This window comes from Oncorhynchus gorbuscha, linkage group LG04, assembly GCF_021184085.1.
Source record: "Oncorhynchus gorbuscha isolate QuinsamMale2020 ecotype Even-year linkage group LG04, OgorEven_v1.0, whole genome shotgun sequence".
In the NCBI taxonomy this organism is placed as follows: Eukaryota; Metazoa; Chordata; class Actinopteri; order Salmoniformes; family Salmonidae; genus Oncorhynchus; species Oncorhynchus gorbuscha.
Window position 1 is genome coordinate 9,091,483 of NC_060176.1, and position 18,471 is coordinate 9,109,953.

General features: G+C 43.3%; 1 protein-coding gene across 2 annotated transcripts in view; it reads right to left on the bottom strand.

Moving 5' to 3' along the window:
- LOC124033606 (tyrosine-protein kinase CSK) overlaps positions 1–18,471 on the bottom strand; it is a 42,076-nt gene that overhangs the window by 13,546 nt on the left and 10,059 nt on the right. For both annotated transcript variants that reach the window (XM_046345696.1, XM_046345697.1), the window contains one exon: positions 3,993–4,069. In XM_046345696.1, coding sequence (XP_046201652.1) covers positions 3,993–4,007 — 15 coding nt within the window. In that variant the 5' untranslated portion in view covers positions 4,008–4,069. The remainder of the gene's footprint in view (positions 1–3,992; positions 4,070–18,471) is intronic.

Below are 18,471 nucleotides of genomic sequence, written 5' to 3' on the forward strand. Positions count from 1 at the left end.
GCCCCCCCCCAGTAAAAAAATAGCTTATAACATTTATGGGGGGAAAATTTTAAACATTTTTTATAATTTAATCTCAGATGTTTTTCTTCAATCACAGTATTTTCAATATTGAGCTATAAGCAGAACGATTGTAGTCTCAAACCTGCGAGTTTATAAACCATCATCAAGAATATTGGTCTCTCTGACAATTTTTCTTGGGTCACAAAAACTATATCTATTTTGCCAATTGGATTGATCCCCTCTACCACACGGAACCCCACTAATCTACTAACACGAAATGGCTAAAAACTGAACACCGTTCTACGCTAGCTTGCTGCCAATGGCCCGGCTAGCTGTCTGAATCGCAGTGACCCCAACCAACCTCACTACTAACTGGACCCTTATGATCACTCGACTAAGCATGCCTCTCCTTAATGTCAAAATGCCTTGTCCATTGCTATACTGATTAGTGTTTATTGGCTTATTTCACTGTAGAGCCTCTAACCCTGCTCATTATACCTTATCCAAACTTTCAGTTCCACCACCCACACATGCGATGACATCACCAAGTTTCAATGATGTTTCTAGAGACAATCTCTCATCATCACTCAATACCTAGGTTTACCTCCACCGTATTCACATCCTACCATACCTTTGTCTGTACATACTTGAACCTATTTTATCGCCCCCAGAAACCTCCTTTTACTCTCTGTTCCGGACGTTCTAAACGACCAATTCTCATAGCTTTTAGCCGTACCCTTATCCTACTCCTCCTCTGGTGATATTGAGGTGAATCCAGGCCCTGCAGTGCCTAGCTCCACTCCTATTCCCAATGTGCTCTCTTTTGATGACTTCTGTAACCGTAATAGCCTTGGTTGCATGCATGTTAACATTAAAAGCCTCCAAACTACAACATTTTCAGGCAAGATAGAACGGCCAAAGGGGGCGGTGTCGCAATCTACGGCAGGCTACTATCCAGGTCTGTACCCAAACAATTTGAACTTCTACTTTTAAAAATCCACCTCTAAAAACAAGTCTCTCACTGTTGCCACCTGCTATAGACCACCCTCTGCCCCCAGCTGTGCTCTGGACACCATATGTGAACTGATTACCCCCCATCTATCTTCAGAGCTCGTGCTGCTAGGCGACCAAAACTGGAACATGCTTAACACCCCAGCCATCCTACAATCTAAGATTGATGCCCTCAATCTCAAACAAATGATCAATGAACCTACCAGGTACCACCCCAAAGCCGTAAACACAGGCACCCTCATAGATATCATCCTAACCAACTTGCCCTCTAAATACACCTCTGCTATTTTCAACCAAGATCTCAGCGATCACTGCCTCATTGCCTGCATCCGTAATGGGTCAGCAGTCAAACGATCTCCACTCATCACTGTCAAACACTCCCTGTAACACTTCAGCGAGCAGGCCTTTCTAATCGACCTAGCCGGGGTATCCTGGAAGGACATTGACCTCATCCCATCAGTAGAGGATGCCTGGTTATTTAAAAAAAAAAACCTTCCTCACAAGCTTAAATAAGCATGCCCCATTCAAGAAATTTAGAAGCAGGAACAGGTATAGCCCCTGGTTCTCTCCAGACCCGACTGCCCTTAACCAACACAAAAACAACCTATGGCGTTCTGCATTAGCATCAAACAGCCCCTGTGATATGAAACTTTCCAGGGAAGCTAGAAACCAATACACACAGGCAGTTAGAAAAGCAAAGGCTAGCTTTTTCAAGCAGAAATTTGCTTCCTGCAACACAAACTCAAAAAAGTACTGGGACACTGTAAAGTCCATGGAGAATAAGAACACCTCCTCCCAGCTGCCCACTGCACTGAGGATAGGAAACACGGTCACTACCGATAAATCCACTATAATTGAGAATTTCAATAAGCATTTTTCTATGGCTGGCCATCCTTTCCAACCGGCTACCCCGGTCAACAGCACTGCACCCCCCACAGCAACTCGTCCAAGCCTTCCCCATTCCTCCTTCTCCCAAATCCAATGAGCTGATGTTCTGAAAGAACTGCAAAATCTGGACCCAAATCAGCCGGGCTAGACAATCTGGACCCTTTCTTTCTAAAAATGATCTGCCGAAATTGTTGCAACCCCTATTACTAGCCTGTTCAACCTCTTTCGTGTCATCTGAGATTCCCAAAGATTGGAAAGCAGCTGCGGTCATCCACCTTCTTTAAAAGGGGGGGACACTCGACCCAAACTGCTACAGACCTATATCCTACCCTGCCTTTCTAAGGTCTTTGAAAGCCAAGTCAACAAACAGATTACCGACCATTTCAAATCCCACCATACCTTCTCTGCTATGCAATCTGGTTTCAGAGCTGGTCATGGATGCACCTCAGCCACGCTCAAGGTCCTAAACAATATCTTAACCACCATAGAGAAGAAACAATACTGTGCAGCCGTATTCATTGACCTGGCCAAGGCTTTCGACTCTGTTAATCACCACATCCTCATCGGCAGACTCTATAGCCTTGGTTTCTCAAATGATTGCCTCGCCTGGTTCAAACTATTTCTCTGATAGAGTTCAGTGTGACAAATCTGAGACACTGTTGTCCGGGCTTCTGGCAGTCTCTATGGGGGTGCCACAGGGTTCAATTCTTGGACCGACTCTTCTCTGTATACATCAATGATGTCGCTCTTGCTGCTGGCGATTCTCTGATCCACCTCTACACAGACGACACCATTCTGTATACTTCTGGCCCTTCTTTGGACTGTGTTAACAACCCTCCAGACGAGCTTCAATGCCATACGACTCTCCTTCCGTGGCCTCCAATTGCTCTTATATACAAGTAAAACTAAATGCATGCTCTTCAACCCATCGCTGCCTGCACCTGCACGCCCGTGCAGCATCACTACTCTGGATGGTCCAGTCTTAGAATGTGTGGACAACCACAAATACCTAGGTGTCTGGTTAGACTGTAAACTCCCCTACCAGACTCACATCAAATATCTCCATTCCAAAGTTAAATCTAGATTTGGCTTCCTATTTCGCAACAAAGCATCCTTCACTCATGCTGCCAAACATACCCTTGTAAAACTGACCATCCTACTGATCCTAGACTTCGGCTACATCACTTACAAAATAGACTCCAATACCCTACTCAATAAATTGGATGCAGTCTATCACAGTGCCATCCGTTTTATCACCAAAGCCCCATATACTACCCACCACTGCGACCTGTACGCTCTCGTTGGCTGGCCCTCGCTTCATACTTGTCGTCAAACCCACTGGCTCCAGGTCATCTACAAGACACGGTTAGGTAAAGTCCCCCCTTACCTCACCTCGCTGGTCACCATAGCAGCACGCACCTGTAGCACGCGCTCCAGCAGGTATATCTCTGGTCACCCCCAAAACCAATTCTTACTTTGGCCGCGTCGCCTTCCAGTTCTCTGCTGCCAATGACTGGAACTACAAAAATCTCTGAAACTGGAAACACTTAGCTCCCTCGGTAGCTTTAAGCACCAGCTGTCAGAGCAGCTCACAGATTACTGCACCTGTACATAGCCCATCTAATTTTGCTCCTGCACCCCCATTATTTCTACCTCTACTTTGCACATTCTTCCACTGCAAATCTACCATTCCAGTGTTTATTTTTATTTTTTAAACATTTGTGGTTTTTACTTGCTATATTGTATTTACTTCGCCACCATGGCCTTTACCTCCCTTCTCACCTCTTTTCCTCACATTGTATATAGACTCATTTTTCTACTGTATATTTGTTTTACTCCATGTGTAACTCTGTTGTTGTATGTGTCAAACTGCTTTGCTTTATCTTGGCCAGGTCGCAAATGTAAATGAGAACTTGTTCTCAACTTGCCTAAATAAAAGGTGAAATAAAAATACATTTAAAAAATATGCGCAAAATGTTATTGGGCCTCTGATTTTCACATACAGTTGGATGGGTTATTAGCAATTGCGAGCAGGGGTGAACAAACAGTTGACTTTCGCACTACTAGCATGTGCAGGTGTGTTCTCCTCTCACCTGGATCCCAGACATGGTAAAGGGGGTGTGGGAGGTGTCCTCAGGCAGGTGTCACTGGTCAGCTGGCACCATCAGAGCTGCAGGACAACAGAAGAGAAGATAGTCAACCTCTGACAGACTAACACCACACTGGAACAGGATGTATGCTCAGCCTGGTAGACAACCACATGTGGTCTGGTCACTAAGCATAAGAGAACCAGATTCAAAATGTTACTCTGGTTAGTTCTGTTAAACAGCATTAATCTGCAGTTTACTGTATGTCAACTCCGTAGCTGTGAATAAGCTTCACATGCAGAGGAAAAATAGTCTACTGTCACTCACTACCTTGTTTTTCAACCAATGTGCATGAACACTGGCACAACCTCATCTACTGCAAAAAAAAAAAAAAACCTTCATGTGCTGTTATAGACTGCAATAGCCTACGTACTAGAATTTGTGAAATATAGGCCCCCAAAAAATAAAGAGCGCTCTATGCAGATAATCATTTCTAAGCGCTAATAATTGCGACTCTCCACGGTGACCTTCAGAGCGAGGTGAATGCATGAGAGTTGATCCTCCCAAAGGAAATGAAGCCTCCCTCTGCCTGTTGTCCACTGCTCAGATCGCTAAAGCTAAATCCACCACTTTCTCAGCTCATCTGTGTCAGTCAAAGCGCTGTGCTTGTGAGAGCTGAATGATCTGTATTGGCTGGAGGTAGCCGACCCTACAGTGTTTCTACCTACAGTAAATGGGCAGTTCTGAGAGAGCAGTATGTAGGCTAGGCTACAGTATGCAAGGCTGTAAGAGAGCAGTATGGTCTGTATCAGCTGCATCTTGGCTACATTAGTGAGCAGTATGATCTGTTTTGGATGGATCTAGGCTATAGTATGCAGGCAAAACACAGCAGATGCCGGGCCTGAAGTGTGTGTCTCTGTGCTCTGTCCCTGAGGATGAGAAAGAGGAGGAAGCCAGAGAAAAGACTAGAGGCACACACGGCATGGTCAATTCACCACAGGAGGGCCAGTACAGCATCTCACAACCTCATCCACTGCCTCAACTTAGGCCGGCCGAGAACAGGAAGTAAGGGGGAACTGGAAGTGGCTGACTCGTATTTTCCGATGGCTTGGTGTTGTTGTGGTGGTGGTGGTTTTGGTGGTGGGGGGGGGGTTGGAACTCCGTAAATGTACGGTAGAGTTCTAGAACCATTAAATTATGCATGTCTCATCCATACAGCCACTACGGTGTATCAATGGCTCACAGCACAGCACTGCGTGTCCTGTATCCTGTGTTAAAACAGGAAGTTGGCTAATTGCAGACTGCTGCAGATCTGTATGCAAACTGACAGAGCCAAATATAGCAGCTCTGGTATACCCAGAGGCCACCCACTTTTCTATTTGCCTTAGTGTCAGTCAGTGCAAAGGGAAAGCATCGCAACAAAAACCTGTTGTTTTTAATAATAAATACACATCTCTAATCTAGCCTACTTCCATCGTCCTCTAAGAGGGACTGAACATCCTCCTCACTTCAGTGTCAGTCAGTGTGTGAAACAGCCATATGCCACCATCCATGGCTCCTATAGTGCTGGTGAAAGGAGAAGATTCAACACAGAGCCGGTGATTAAATACAGACAAGGTTTCTGAACCAAGGTAGGAAGGCGGATTACGTCTGAGAAATGAGCTCAACTCCAGCAGCAGTGTTGATGTACTGAGGTCAAAGACAGATGCTAAGCACCCACTCAGCAAGTCTAGTTCACTGAGGTGCCTACACACACAGCCATGTGAGTGATGCTCTATACCTCGGCGTGTAATCTCCTCCTTTCCCACTCCCTTATCCCTCCATTCTTTTCAGCTCTCGCAAGCTCCCTGATGATATCGCTACCATGGAAACCAACAGTGATGTAACACACTATACAGCCATGATAACTACCTCTTCATATAGTAGAATTCTCCTTTCTCTGCTGAGTTCAATGACAGTCATTAGGTGCTCCATTTAGGCTACAGTCACACTAGCTCTAAATCAATTCATTCACAGAGCCAAGAAATACTGCTGAGAAAGAGACACCGTACTACAGACAACCATAAATAAACTCCATTTTACAAGCACAGTGCTCTGCTGAGGTATCTAGTTGGAAAAACTTTACACCACTCTCCAGTGAGTGTAAAAAACACATCTCTGAAAGGAAAACCATCAATCCAAAACCTCTCAGTACTCCTCTCTAGCCATCTAGTGTTGAATGAACACAGACATCGATAGTATCCAAAGCTAAATCTATTATTTCTACCATGTCATGCTTATGTGTAGTCAACAAGCACTAAGCAAGTAGGTACTGTATATATGTTTGCCAGAAGAGCCTCCCAGATGAATAGCATTGCATCAGCTTCATGTGGAGAGAGATCATTCTGCTTGTGGAGTCAGCGTGCTACTTATTGTTTTCCTGTGCTGGCTGAACTCTCCATGGCTGCACTGCTCAGGAAGTGAACAGTAATTCACACTTTCAAAAACAACCACACAATCATGATTAGGCCTACAGTATGTACCAACTACGCCAGTGACAGACAAAAAAATGTGTTGATATGTGCCACATATGAGTAGTAAGCTAATGTTTCTCAACAGCATATACATGACAGGTTGCTCCAGGTAGAAATGGATGGTGCAGAGTTGAGTTCACATTTCAGTACTCGACTACCTTACATGACTGGAGTGTCTGGCAGTGGTGGTTGGTGCCGTTCTAGATTAGGAAGGACTTTTTTTTTTACTGAGCATGGCCTTATTTCAATTAAAGCATATTGGCTGACTGTCATTCATATTCCATATCAATAGGTTTAGGTTACTAAATGATCATCTAAATGTGTCCTATACCCATCATGAGGTTGCTACAACGTAGCCTACAATTCATACAACGTAGCCTACAGTTCAGAACATAGGTGCGTGCACAGGTCAAGAGACAAAATTGGAGTCAAGGTGAAACAGTGACACATTCAATACCGCCTTGAACACTCTTGACTGCATCTAGCTGATATGGGGTGTAATCATTAGTCGAAACAGTTGCAAAAAGAAACAAAAACAAGTTTATAGGACAAATTCAGTTAGGTCCCTCTCAATTTCATTCCATTTGCTTTTTTATTTGATTGATTTATTTCACCAGGTAGGCTAGTTCAGAACAAGTTCTCATTTGCAACTGCAACCTGGCCAAGATAAAGCAAAGCAGTGTGACACAGACAACAGTTACACATGGAGTAAACAATAAACAAGCCAATAACAAACAAGTCAATGACACAGCAGAGAAAATAAAGTCTATATACAGTGTGTGCAAACGGCATGAGGAGATAGGCAATAAATAGGCCATAGGAGCTAATAATTACAATTTAGCAAATGAACACTGGAGCAATAAATGAGCAGATGATGTGCAAAAGAACAGAAAAGTAGATCAAACAAAAACAGTATGGGGATGAAGTAAGTAGTTGGATGGGCTATTTACAGATTGACTGACTATGTACAGCTGCAGTGATCGGTTAGCTGCTCAGATAGTTGATGTTTAAAGTTGGTGAGGGAAATAAAAGTCTCCAACTTCAGCGATTTTTGCAATTCGTTCCAGTCACTGGCAGCAGAGAACTGGAAGGAAAGGCGGCCAAATTAGGTGTTGGCTTTGGGGATGATCAGTGAGATATACCTGCTGGAACGTGTGCTACGGGTGGGTGTGGTTATCGTGACTAGTGAACTGAGATATGGCGGAGCTTTACCTAGCATAGACTTATAGATGACCTGGAGCCAGTGGGTCTGGCAACGAATATGTAGTGAGGGCCAGCCAACTAGAGCTACAGGATGTGAATTTCTGCTTGAAAAAGCTAGACTTTGCTTTCCTGACTGACTGCGTGTATTGGTTCCTGACTTCCCTGAACAGTTGCATATCGCGGGGACTACTCGATGCTATGACAGTCCGCCACAGGATGTTTTTGTGCTGGTCGAGGGCAGTCATGTCTGGAGTGAACCAAGAGCTATATCTGTTCTTAGTTCTGCATTTTATGAACGGGGCATGCTTATCTAAGATGGTGAGGAAATTACATTTAAAGAATGACCAGTCATCCTCTACTGACGGGATGAGGTCAATATCCTTCCAGGATACCCGGGCCAGGTTAATTAGAAAGGACTGCTCGCAGAAGTGTTTTAGGGAGCGTTTGACAGTGATGAGGGGTGGTCGTTTGACCGCGGACCCGTAGAGGATACAGGCAATGAGGCAGTGATCGCTGAGATTCTGATTGAAAACAGCAGAGGTGTATATGGAGAGCAAGTCGGTCAGGATAATGTCTATGAGGGTGCCCATGTTTACAGATTTAGGATTGTACCTGTTGGGCTCCTTGATGATTTGTGAGATTGAGGGCATCTCCACTCCTAGCTTAGATTGTAGGACTGTGTTAAGCATATCCCAGTTTAGATCACCTAACAGAACGAACTCTGAAGCTAGATGGGGGGGGGCGATCAATTCACAAATGGTGTCCAGGGCACAGCTAGGAGTGGAGGGAGGGGGGGGGGGGTCGTATGACAGAACTTTGCAGGCTCTCTCTCTGCAGTAGATTGCAACTCCTTCCCCTTTGGCAGTTCCATCTTGATGGAAAATGTTGTAGCTGGGTATGGAAATCTCAGAATTGTTGGTGGCCTTCCTAAGCCAGGATTCAGACATGGCAAGGACATCAGGGTGGGCGGAGTGTGCTAAAGCTGTGAATAAAACAAACTTAGGGAGGAGGCTTCTGATGTTGACATGCATGAAACCAAGGTTTTTTTGATCACAGAAGTCAACAAATGAGGGTGCCTGGGGACACGCGGGGCATGGGTTTACCTCCACATCACCCGAGGAACAGAGGAGTAGTAGGATGAGGGTACGGCTAAAGGCTATCAAAACTGGTCACCTAGAGAGTTGGGGCCAAAGAATAAAAGGAGTAGATTTCTGGGCGTGGTAGAATAGCTTCAGGGCATAATGTGCAGACAGGGATATGGTGGGGTGCGGGTACAGCGGGGGTAAGCCCAGGCACTGAGTGATAAGAGAGGTTGTATCTCTGGATAAGCTGGTTAAAATGGGTGGGGTCACTGCATGTGTGGTAGGTGGGACAAAGGAGGTATAATGGTATAATGTGTGGAACTAGGGGCTCCATTGTAAACAAAAATGATGAGCTAACCTAAACAACAGTATACAAGGCATATTGACATATGAGAGACATACAGCGAGGCATAAAGTAATCACAGGTGTTGATTTTGAGAGCTAGCTATGACAACAGCTAAAACAGGGCTTCCATTTAAGAAATGTTTTGCAACAGGATTGGCAGAACGAATACACCCCTGATTACTGTCACACAGATCACTTTCATAGCAGCCAAATTCAGCATCATTACTATGCGCATTGTACTGTATAATTCCTCCTTTCAAACAGTCATACCATAACAAAACCGCTACACAGCCTATAAAATCGGGACGCAATATTTTTTCCCATGGCACAAAAAAACTAAACACTAAGCAGACAATTCTTTGGTACTTTAAAAAACTACTGTATGTAAAATTGTTTGTTATAGGTTGGAAAATGACTCTGGATAACAATGTTTTCCTAAAGAAGTTCAATCCACTTAGTTTCCTTGCCACAATACTAATTATATCAAAACTGATATCATCTCAGCCCTAGTTGTAACTATAACAACGTTATAGTCAACCAAATAGAATTGACATGTTAGTAATCCCACAGTCCAATCCAAGTGGACAAATAACACAGTACAGTGTACTACACACAGTTACAACGGCAGGCCCCGGGGGCAATTAATAAAACCGAAAGCTTACCTTGGCCTCACTTGGAAGAGTTGCAGTGTTGGATAGCCTTAGCCAGCTACCGAACATAAATAGCATTCTTCTCTGAGTTATTGTTGAGTAGCTTAAATTAAACTGCATTAGTTGGTAAAACAAGAAATATATAGCTAGATCTCCCTCTCCCTGCCTCTTCTCCTTAATTTGTTCTTAACTGTTCAACTCTCATCTTTGAGTCAACTACTCACCACAATTTACGCACTGTAGTGCTAGATAGCTATAGTTTATACTTGCAGTACTAGATTCATTCACTGATCTTTTGATTGGATGGACAAGATGTTAATTCATACTACAAGGGGTCTGAGTGGCTGGACGACTTCCTAAAGAAGTCATCATAATTACTGTGAAAGTCTACGGAAGGGGAAAACCATGAGCCTACTAGTTGTTTTAAGGTCAATGTACCCAGAGGACAACAGAAAATAGCTGTCCTCCAGCTACACCATGATGCTACCATAGAGGGTGCTGTTGAGGCTACTGTAGAATTGCTTACAAAAGTGTGTATTAATCAATTATTTGGTGACATATGAAAGTTCATGTTGGGAGGAGTTTCATGGTAGGCTCAGAGGTTGCAGGTGTGTTTGTGTGTGCTGGGCCTGTAGCACAGAAAAGTTGTTATTGTAGAGTTTACTGGCAGCAAAGAAAGGTACAGGGAGAAATATGGAAATGTGACATACTGTCTATGTAAATACAGAGCAACAGCTCACACACACACACACCGCTCAGTGGAGTGGTCCGATGTAGACAAGACAAGTGCACAACCAATGACTCAATAGTTTAGTTCCTATTGATTAGCCTAACCACAGCAAAACAAATCACAAGACTGTGACCTATGTTCTATGAAACATGATGTCATTGCATAGAGTATGGAAGTCACAAGTGCTATGCACACAAGTGAGATATCATTATTCTCTTTGCACAGAGGCATAGTGTAAACAATCCTATGGTGAAAAGCACAGTAAGTCCAGTGTCGTGACTGGTGTCCTCACAGCATCTACTTTCTACTAGCCTTAGCCTAACTGAGGGAGGAGAACTGAACATGGACCCTCCCCTTGCAGCGCAGAGTGGAAGTTTGAGGTATTGTGCTCTGTTTGGAGTGTTGGCGGTTCTAAAGCATGGCCCAGACAGACTGTATCTGGCAGTTAAATTGCTGCAGTCAGACAAGGCCCAGCTGTCACGGTGTTGTCTGCTGCCGCTCTCCTACAGTCCCTAGCAGCAGGAACCAGGAAGTGGGCTACAATTAGTGCTAGTGCAGTGAGCCACGATGTGCCCTGAGATAGAGCAGCCTGGCTCCCTGAGTCTTAAAAGCCCTTCTGTTCTTTTCATGTCTGCCCTAATCCTGTGTCCCGGTGCCCCAGCAGCACTGCAGAGCAGAGAGAACAGACAAATGGCACAACGTGGTATCATGAGTCGCATGGCACTTCCACGACAGGACCAGGTCAGCACCCCTACCACAGAGAAGACAGGTGACTCAATATCTCACATGGCAATTTCTCTGGCAAAAATACTGTTATAAAATGCTGTCCCCATTACACCATTCAGTGCTGGCGAGCTTCCCTCAGGCTAGGTGTTTGTCAACGTCTACATAAAAAGGCACCACAAGGGACACACTATACTAACAATTGGGTTAGTTTCCATCCAAAAACAGAATACACAAGCCTTTGATTGTGGGGAATACAAAAAGGTAAAAGTGGAACAAGTGCAACAGTGAGAAAAGAATTATATTTGAGTGAAGTGATCAGCCTAGATCTGGATTCCTCTGTTTAAGACAGAGCCGATACGATATGTTTTGCGATTAAATAGTGCGATTTGATATCCAAACATATTGCTCACTGCTGCAGAGAAACAAGATAAAGTTGTCATCTGTCATGGAAATACAAGTGCTGAAAACATGTTGGCTCCCCATTTAAAAATAATATGGAGAACAAGCTACAGGATTCAACATACCAGAGTTTGAGGAGGTACAGCCGACTAGCTTTACCTAGCAAAAAAAAATCATATATACACTGCTCAAAAAAAATAAAGGGAACACTAAAATAACACATCCTAGATCTGAATGAATGAAATATTCTTATTAAATACGTTTTTCTTTACATAGTTGAATGTGCGGACAACAAAATCACACATAAATGATCAATGGAAATCAAATTTATCAACCCATGGAAGTCTGGATTTGGAGTCACACTCAAAATTAAAGTGGAAAACCACACTACAGGCTGATCCAACTTTGATGTAATGTCCTTAAAACAAGTCAAAATGAGGCTCAGTAGTGCGTGTGGCCTCCCTACAACGCCTGGGCATGCTCCTGATGGGGTGGCGGGTGGTCTCCTCCCAGACCTGGACTAAAGCATCCGCCAACTCCTGGACAGTCTGTGGTGCAACGTGGTGTTGGTGGATGAGTGAGACATGATGTCCCAGATGTGCTCAATTGGATTCAGGTCTGGGGAACGGGCGGGCCAGTCCATAGCATCAATGCCTTCCTCTTGCAGGAACTGCTGACACACTCCAGCCACATGAGGTCTAGCATTGTCTTGCATTAGGAGGAACCCAGGGCCAACCGCACCAGCATATGGTCTCACAGGGGGTCTGAGGATCTCATCTCGGTACCTAATGGCAGTCAGGCTACCTCTGGCGAGCACATGGAGGGCTGTGCGGCCCCCCAAAGAAATGCCACCCCACACCATGACTGACCCACCGCCAAACCGGTCATGCTGGAGGATGTTGCAGGCAGCAGAACGTTCTCCACGGCGTCTCCAGACTATCACGTGCTCAGTGTGAACCTGCTTTCATTTGTGAAGAGCACAGGGCGCAAGTGGCGAATTTGCAAATCTTGGTGTTCTCTGGCAAATGCCAAACGTCCTGCACGGTGTTGGGCTGGAGTCATTTAAAACTAATTTTTCAACCACTCTTTCTTGTTAACAAACTATAGTTTTGGCAAGTCGGTTAAGATATCTACTTTGTGCATGACAAGTCATTTTTCCAACAATTGTTTAGATTATTTCACTTATTATTCACTGTATCACAATTTGTGGGTCAGAAGTTTAAATACACTAAGATGACTGTGCCTTTAAACAGCTTGGAAATTTCCAGAAAATCATGTTATGGCTTTAGAAGCTTCTGATAGGCTAATTGACATCATTTGGAGGTGTCCATGTGGATGCATTTCAAGGCCTACCTTCAAACTCAGTGCCTCTTTGCTTGACGTCATGGAAAAATCAAAAGAAAATCAGCCAAGACCTCAGAATTGTTTTTGTAGACCTCCACAAGGCTGGTTCATCATTGGAAGCAATTTCCACACGCCTGAAGGTACCACATTCATCTGTACAAACAATAGTACGCAAGTATAAACATCATGGACCACGCAACTGTCATACCACTCAGGAATGAGACGCATTCTGTCTCCTAGAGATGAACATACTTTGGTGCGAAAGGGAATATCAATTCCAGAACAGTAGCAAAGGACATTGTGAAGATGCTGGAAGAAACAGGTACAAAAGTATCTATATCCACAGTAAAACAAGTTCTATATCGACATAACCTGAAAGGCAACTCAGCACTGCTCCAAAACCACCATAAAAAAAGCCAGACTACAGTTTGCAACTGCACATGGGGACAAAGATCGTACTCTTTGGAGAAATGTCCTCTGGTCTGATGAATCAAAAATAGAAACGTTTTGCCATAATGACCATCGTTATATTTGGAGGAAAAAGGGGAGGCTTGCAAGCCGAAGAACACTATCCCAACCGTGAAGCACGGGGGTGGCAGCACCATGTTGTGGGTGTGCTTTGCTGCAGGAGGGACTAGTGCACTTCACAAAATAGATGGCATCATGAGGAAAGAAAATTATGTGGATATATTGAAGAAACATCAGTCAGGAAGCTGAAGCTTGGTCGCAAATGGGTCTTCCAAATGGACAACTTCCAAAGTTGTGGCAAAAGGACTAGAGATCGACCGATTAATCGGAATGAACGATTAATTAGGGCCAATTTCAAGTTTACATAACAATCGGAAATCGGTATTTTTGGGCACTAATTTGGCTGATTTTTTTTTTTTTTTTTTTTTTAAAAGCATCTTTATTTAACTAGGCAAGTCAGTTAAGAATACATTCTTACATTCAATGACGTCCTAGGAACGGTGGGTTAACTGCCTTGTTCAGGGGCAGAACGACAGATTTGTACCTTTTCAGCTCAGGGATTCAATCTCGCAACCTTACAGATAACTAGCCCAACGCTCTAACCACCTGCCTCATGAGGAGCCTGCCTGTTATGTGAATGCAGTAAGCCAAGTTAAGTTGCTAGCTAGCATTAAACTTGTCTTATAAAAAACAACCATAATCACTAGTTAACTACACATGGTTGATATTACTAGTTTATCTAGCGTGTCCTGCTCCAATGTGTACCTAACCATAAACATCAATGCCTTTCTTAAAATCAACACACAGAAGTATATATTTTTTTAAACTGCATATTTAGCTAAAAGAAATCCAGGTTAACAGGCAATATTAACCAGGTGAAATTGTGTCACTTCTCTTGCGTTCATTGCACGCAGAGTCAGGGTATATGCAACAGTTTGGGCCGCCTAATTCGCCAGAATTTCAGGTAATTATGACATAACATTGAAGGTTGTGCAATGCAACAGGAATATTTAGACTTATGGATGCCACCCGTTAGATTAAATACGGAACGGTTCCGTATTTCACTGAAAGAATAAACATCTTGTTTTCGAGATGATAGTTTCCAGATTCGACCATAATAAATGACTTAAGGCTCGTATTTCTGTGTGTTATTATGTTATAATTAAGTCTATGATTTGATAGAGCAGTCTGACTGAGCGATGGTAGGCACCAGCAGGCTCGTAAGCATTCATTCAAACAGCACTTTCATGCCTTTTGCCAGCAGCTCTTCGCAATGCTTCAAGCATTGCGCTATTTATGATTTCAAGCCTATCAACTCCCGAGATTAGGTTGGTGTAACCGATGTGAAATGGCTAGCTAGTTAGCGGGGTGACCGCTAAAAGTGTTTCAAATGTCACTCACGCTGAGACTTGGAGTAGTTGTTCCCCTTGCTCTGCATGGGGTGGGTAGCTGTTGTCGATGTGTTCCTGGTTCGAGTCCAGGTAGGGACGGAAGCTATACTGTTACACTGGCAATACTGAAGTGCCTATGAGAACATCCAATAGTCAAAAGGTATATGAAATACAAAATTGTAGAGAGAGAAATAGTCCTATAAATACTATATTAACTACAACCTAAAACTTCTTAAGTGGGAAAATTGAAGACTCATGTTAAAAGGAACCACCAGCTTTCATATGTTCTCATGTTCTGAGCAAGGAACTTATACGTTAGCTTTCTTACATGGCACATATTGCACTTTTACTTTCTTCTCCAACACTTTGTTTTTGCATTATTTAAACCAAATTGAACATGTTTCATTATTTATTTGAGTCTAAATTGATTTTATTGATGTATTATATTAAGTTCAAATAAGTGTTTATTCAGTATTGCTGTAATGGTCGACCTCTATTAAGGACAAAGTCACGCTATTGGAGTGGCCATCACAAAGCCCTGACCTCAATCCTATAGAACATTTGTGGGCAGAACTGAAAAAGCATGTGTGAGCAAAGAGGCCTACAAACCTGACTCAGTTACACCAGCTTTGTCAGGAGGAATGGGCCAAAATTCACCCAACTTATTGTGGGAAGCTTGTGGATGGCTACCCGAAATGTTTGACCCAAGTTAAACAATTTAAAAAAGGCAATGCTACCAAATACTAATTGAGTATATGTAAACTTCTGACACACTGGGAATGTGATGAAAGAAAGCTGAAATAATTCTCAATTTCTGACATTTCACATTCTTAAAATAAAGTGGTGATCCTAACTGACCTAAGCCAGGGAATTTTTACTCAGATAAAATGTCAGGAATTGTGAGAAACTGAGTTTAAGTGTATTTGGATAAGGTGTATGTTATCTTCCGACTTCAACTGTACACACACACACACACACACACACACACACACACACACACACACACACACACACACACACACACACACCTGGAGTCAAACTATCAATATATTGTGATGTGCAACTGTATATCAACCCCCCCCACCACCACTAATAAATTCCCCATCCTCTTATCCATTGGTAGAAAAACATGGTGTAGAGTGAGCATGTAAGAAATTCTCACATGAAAGACAGGAAGGAAGCAGTATGCACTTGAATATAGTACAGTATGTCATGCAGAAGAAATGGAGGGTGTTGATCTGAGTGAATGTGTAGCCTATTTTGACAGCACAGTAATAGAAGGTGAAAGGCAGCAAGAACCCCCTTCCCTTCAGAAGCTGCTGTTAGCAGCAGAGCCACAGCAGCTCTCTTAGCTGTGGTCTCAATCTCAGCACAGCAGGCAATTTGGTAATCTTGTGCTATTTATAGCCTATGCATATCCAGGCAAAGTGAGACTGCATTCATTTTCATAATTGCATACATTAGTTATGTGTGTGTGTACATACATATGAGGGGATTTTCTCCGCCACAGGATGTCAGAGATGCCACAAAGGAAATTCTGGGGAAGGTGAGCAGACGGCTAGAAAATAGGGAGGGGGGGTAGAACCTCTAGTTGTCAAGCAGCATGGAGGCAGAGGGGAGGAGTGGATTGGAGTGATGAAGGAGTCCCTTGAACAGAGACAAATCGAGGCAGAAGGAGCTTGAGCCATGAAAGGGGATTTGGGAGGCTGAGAGTGTGAGAGTGAGTGAGAGTGTGAGCGAGAGAGAGAAATGTCTGTGCTCGGTCCTGACAGCAGGTTACCGGCACTAGCAGCAAAATAGACTGTTGCAGTGTCTTAAATACGCAGAGAAGCAGTCTGCCTGCCTCAGTCCATGTGCCTCATTGCACTGCACAGCTCCCCACTCCATCTACAGGAGAAGTCAGAGTAATAGGTGACAAAGAGCCTCATCACACACAGCAATGAGAGGCTTCAGCATCAGCAGGGTCCTGGTACAACAACGCAAATCACTCATCTCCAACTGACAGACTGTGGCAGGGGAGAGTGAAGGAAGAAGAGTGACAGGAAATACAGAGGAGAGAACAAAGGAAGTGAGGGAGATGTCCATAGAGAAGAGAGGTTGTGGGGTGAAGGGCTATCCCATGCTGCTGTGGTAAAGGCTTCAGGGCTGCAGTGACAGGGAGTCCTTTACATTTTAGTAATTTAGCAGAAGCTCTTATCCAGAGAGACTTACAGTAGTGAGTGCATACAATTCCATACTGGTCCCCTGTGAGAGTTGTTTCACTCGGACACTAAACATGAATAATGGAGCCACACCCCGCGGCCATCGGACCCTACTGTACACCAGCCAGCACTGCGAATAAATCACACACAGCTAGCCTGTGAATAATAAACACAGACTTACATTAGCATCCTCCACAGAGACTCACATGCAAGCTCACACAGAGAGTGGAATTGAATTCTCTTCCTCATATATCCTCTAAAGATATAGGCTAGGCTCCTGATGAAACAAAAAAGGCAATTGTGGTAGGCTACAATTCATGAATATCTTCTGATATTATCTTTGTCAATAAAGATATTCAACAAACGAAAAGCAGAATAAATAAACATCCTTCATTGTAATGAAGGCAATGAATTCTTGATAGGGAAATGAAAATGAACATATGGTACAGACATTAGGGTTTAGTGAGTGCAAGACTGCAAGTCCTCGAGCTCCAGGTCAGGACAGTGTGCTGAAGTGTGTTATAGCTCCTCTAGTCTCTATATATGGCCTAGATTCACCCAGCACACATCAAGTCAGATCACAACATTAGAGGTTGACCGATGAATCGGAATGGCCGATTAATTAGGGCCGATTTCAAGTTTTCATAACAATCGGAAATTGGTATTTTTGGGCGCCGATTTTTTTCATCTTTTAAAAAATATATATATTTATTTTACCCCTTTTTCCCCCAATTTCATGGTATCCAATTTTTTTAGTAGCTACTATCTTTTTTTATAATACCTTTATTTAACTAGGCAAGTCAGTTAAGAACACATTCTTACTTTCAATGACGGCCTAGGAACGGTGAGTTAACTGTCTTGTTCAGGGGCAGAATGACAGATTTTCACCTTGTCAGCTCGGGGGATCCAATCTTGCAACCTCAACTAGTCCAACGCTCTAGTCACCTGCCTCTCGTTGTTCTCCACAAGGAGACTGGCTTCTACTGCATTCGCATAACAGGCAATGTAAGTTGCTAGCTAGCATTAAACTTATCTTATAAAAAAAAATAATCATAATCACTAGTTATAACTACACATGGTTGATGATATTACTAGTTTATCTAGCGTGTCCTGCGTTGCATATAATCGATGCAATGCTGGGGGATGATTTAACAAAAGCACAATCGTTGTAGGACTGTACCTAACCATAAACACCAACGTCTTTCTTAAAATCAATACACAGAAGTTTAAAAATATATACCTGCATATTTAGCTAAAAGAAATCCAGGTGAGCAGGCAATATTAACCAGGTGAAATTGTGTCACTTCTCTTGCATTCATTGCATGCAAAGTCAGGGTATATGCAACAGTTTGGGAAGCCTGGCTCATTGCGAACTAATTTGCCAGAATTTTACGTAATTATGACATAACATTGAAGGTTATGCAATGTAACAA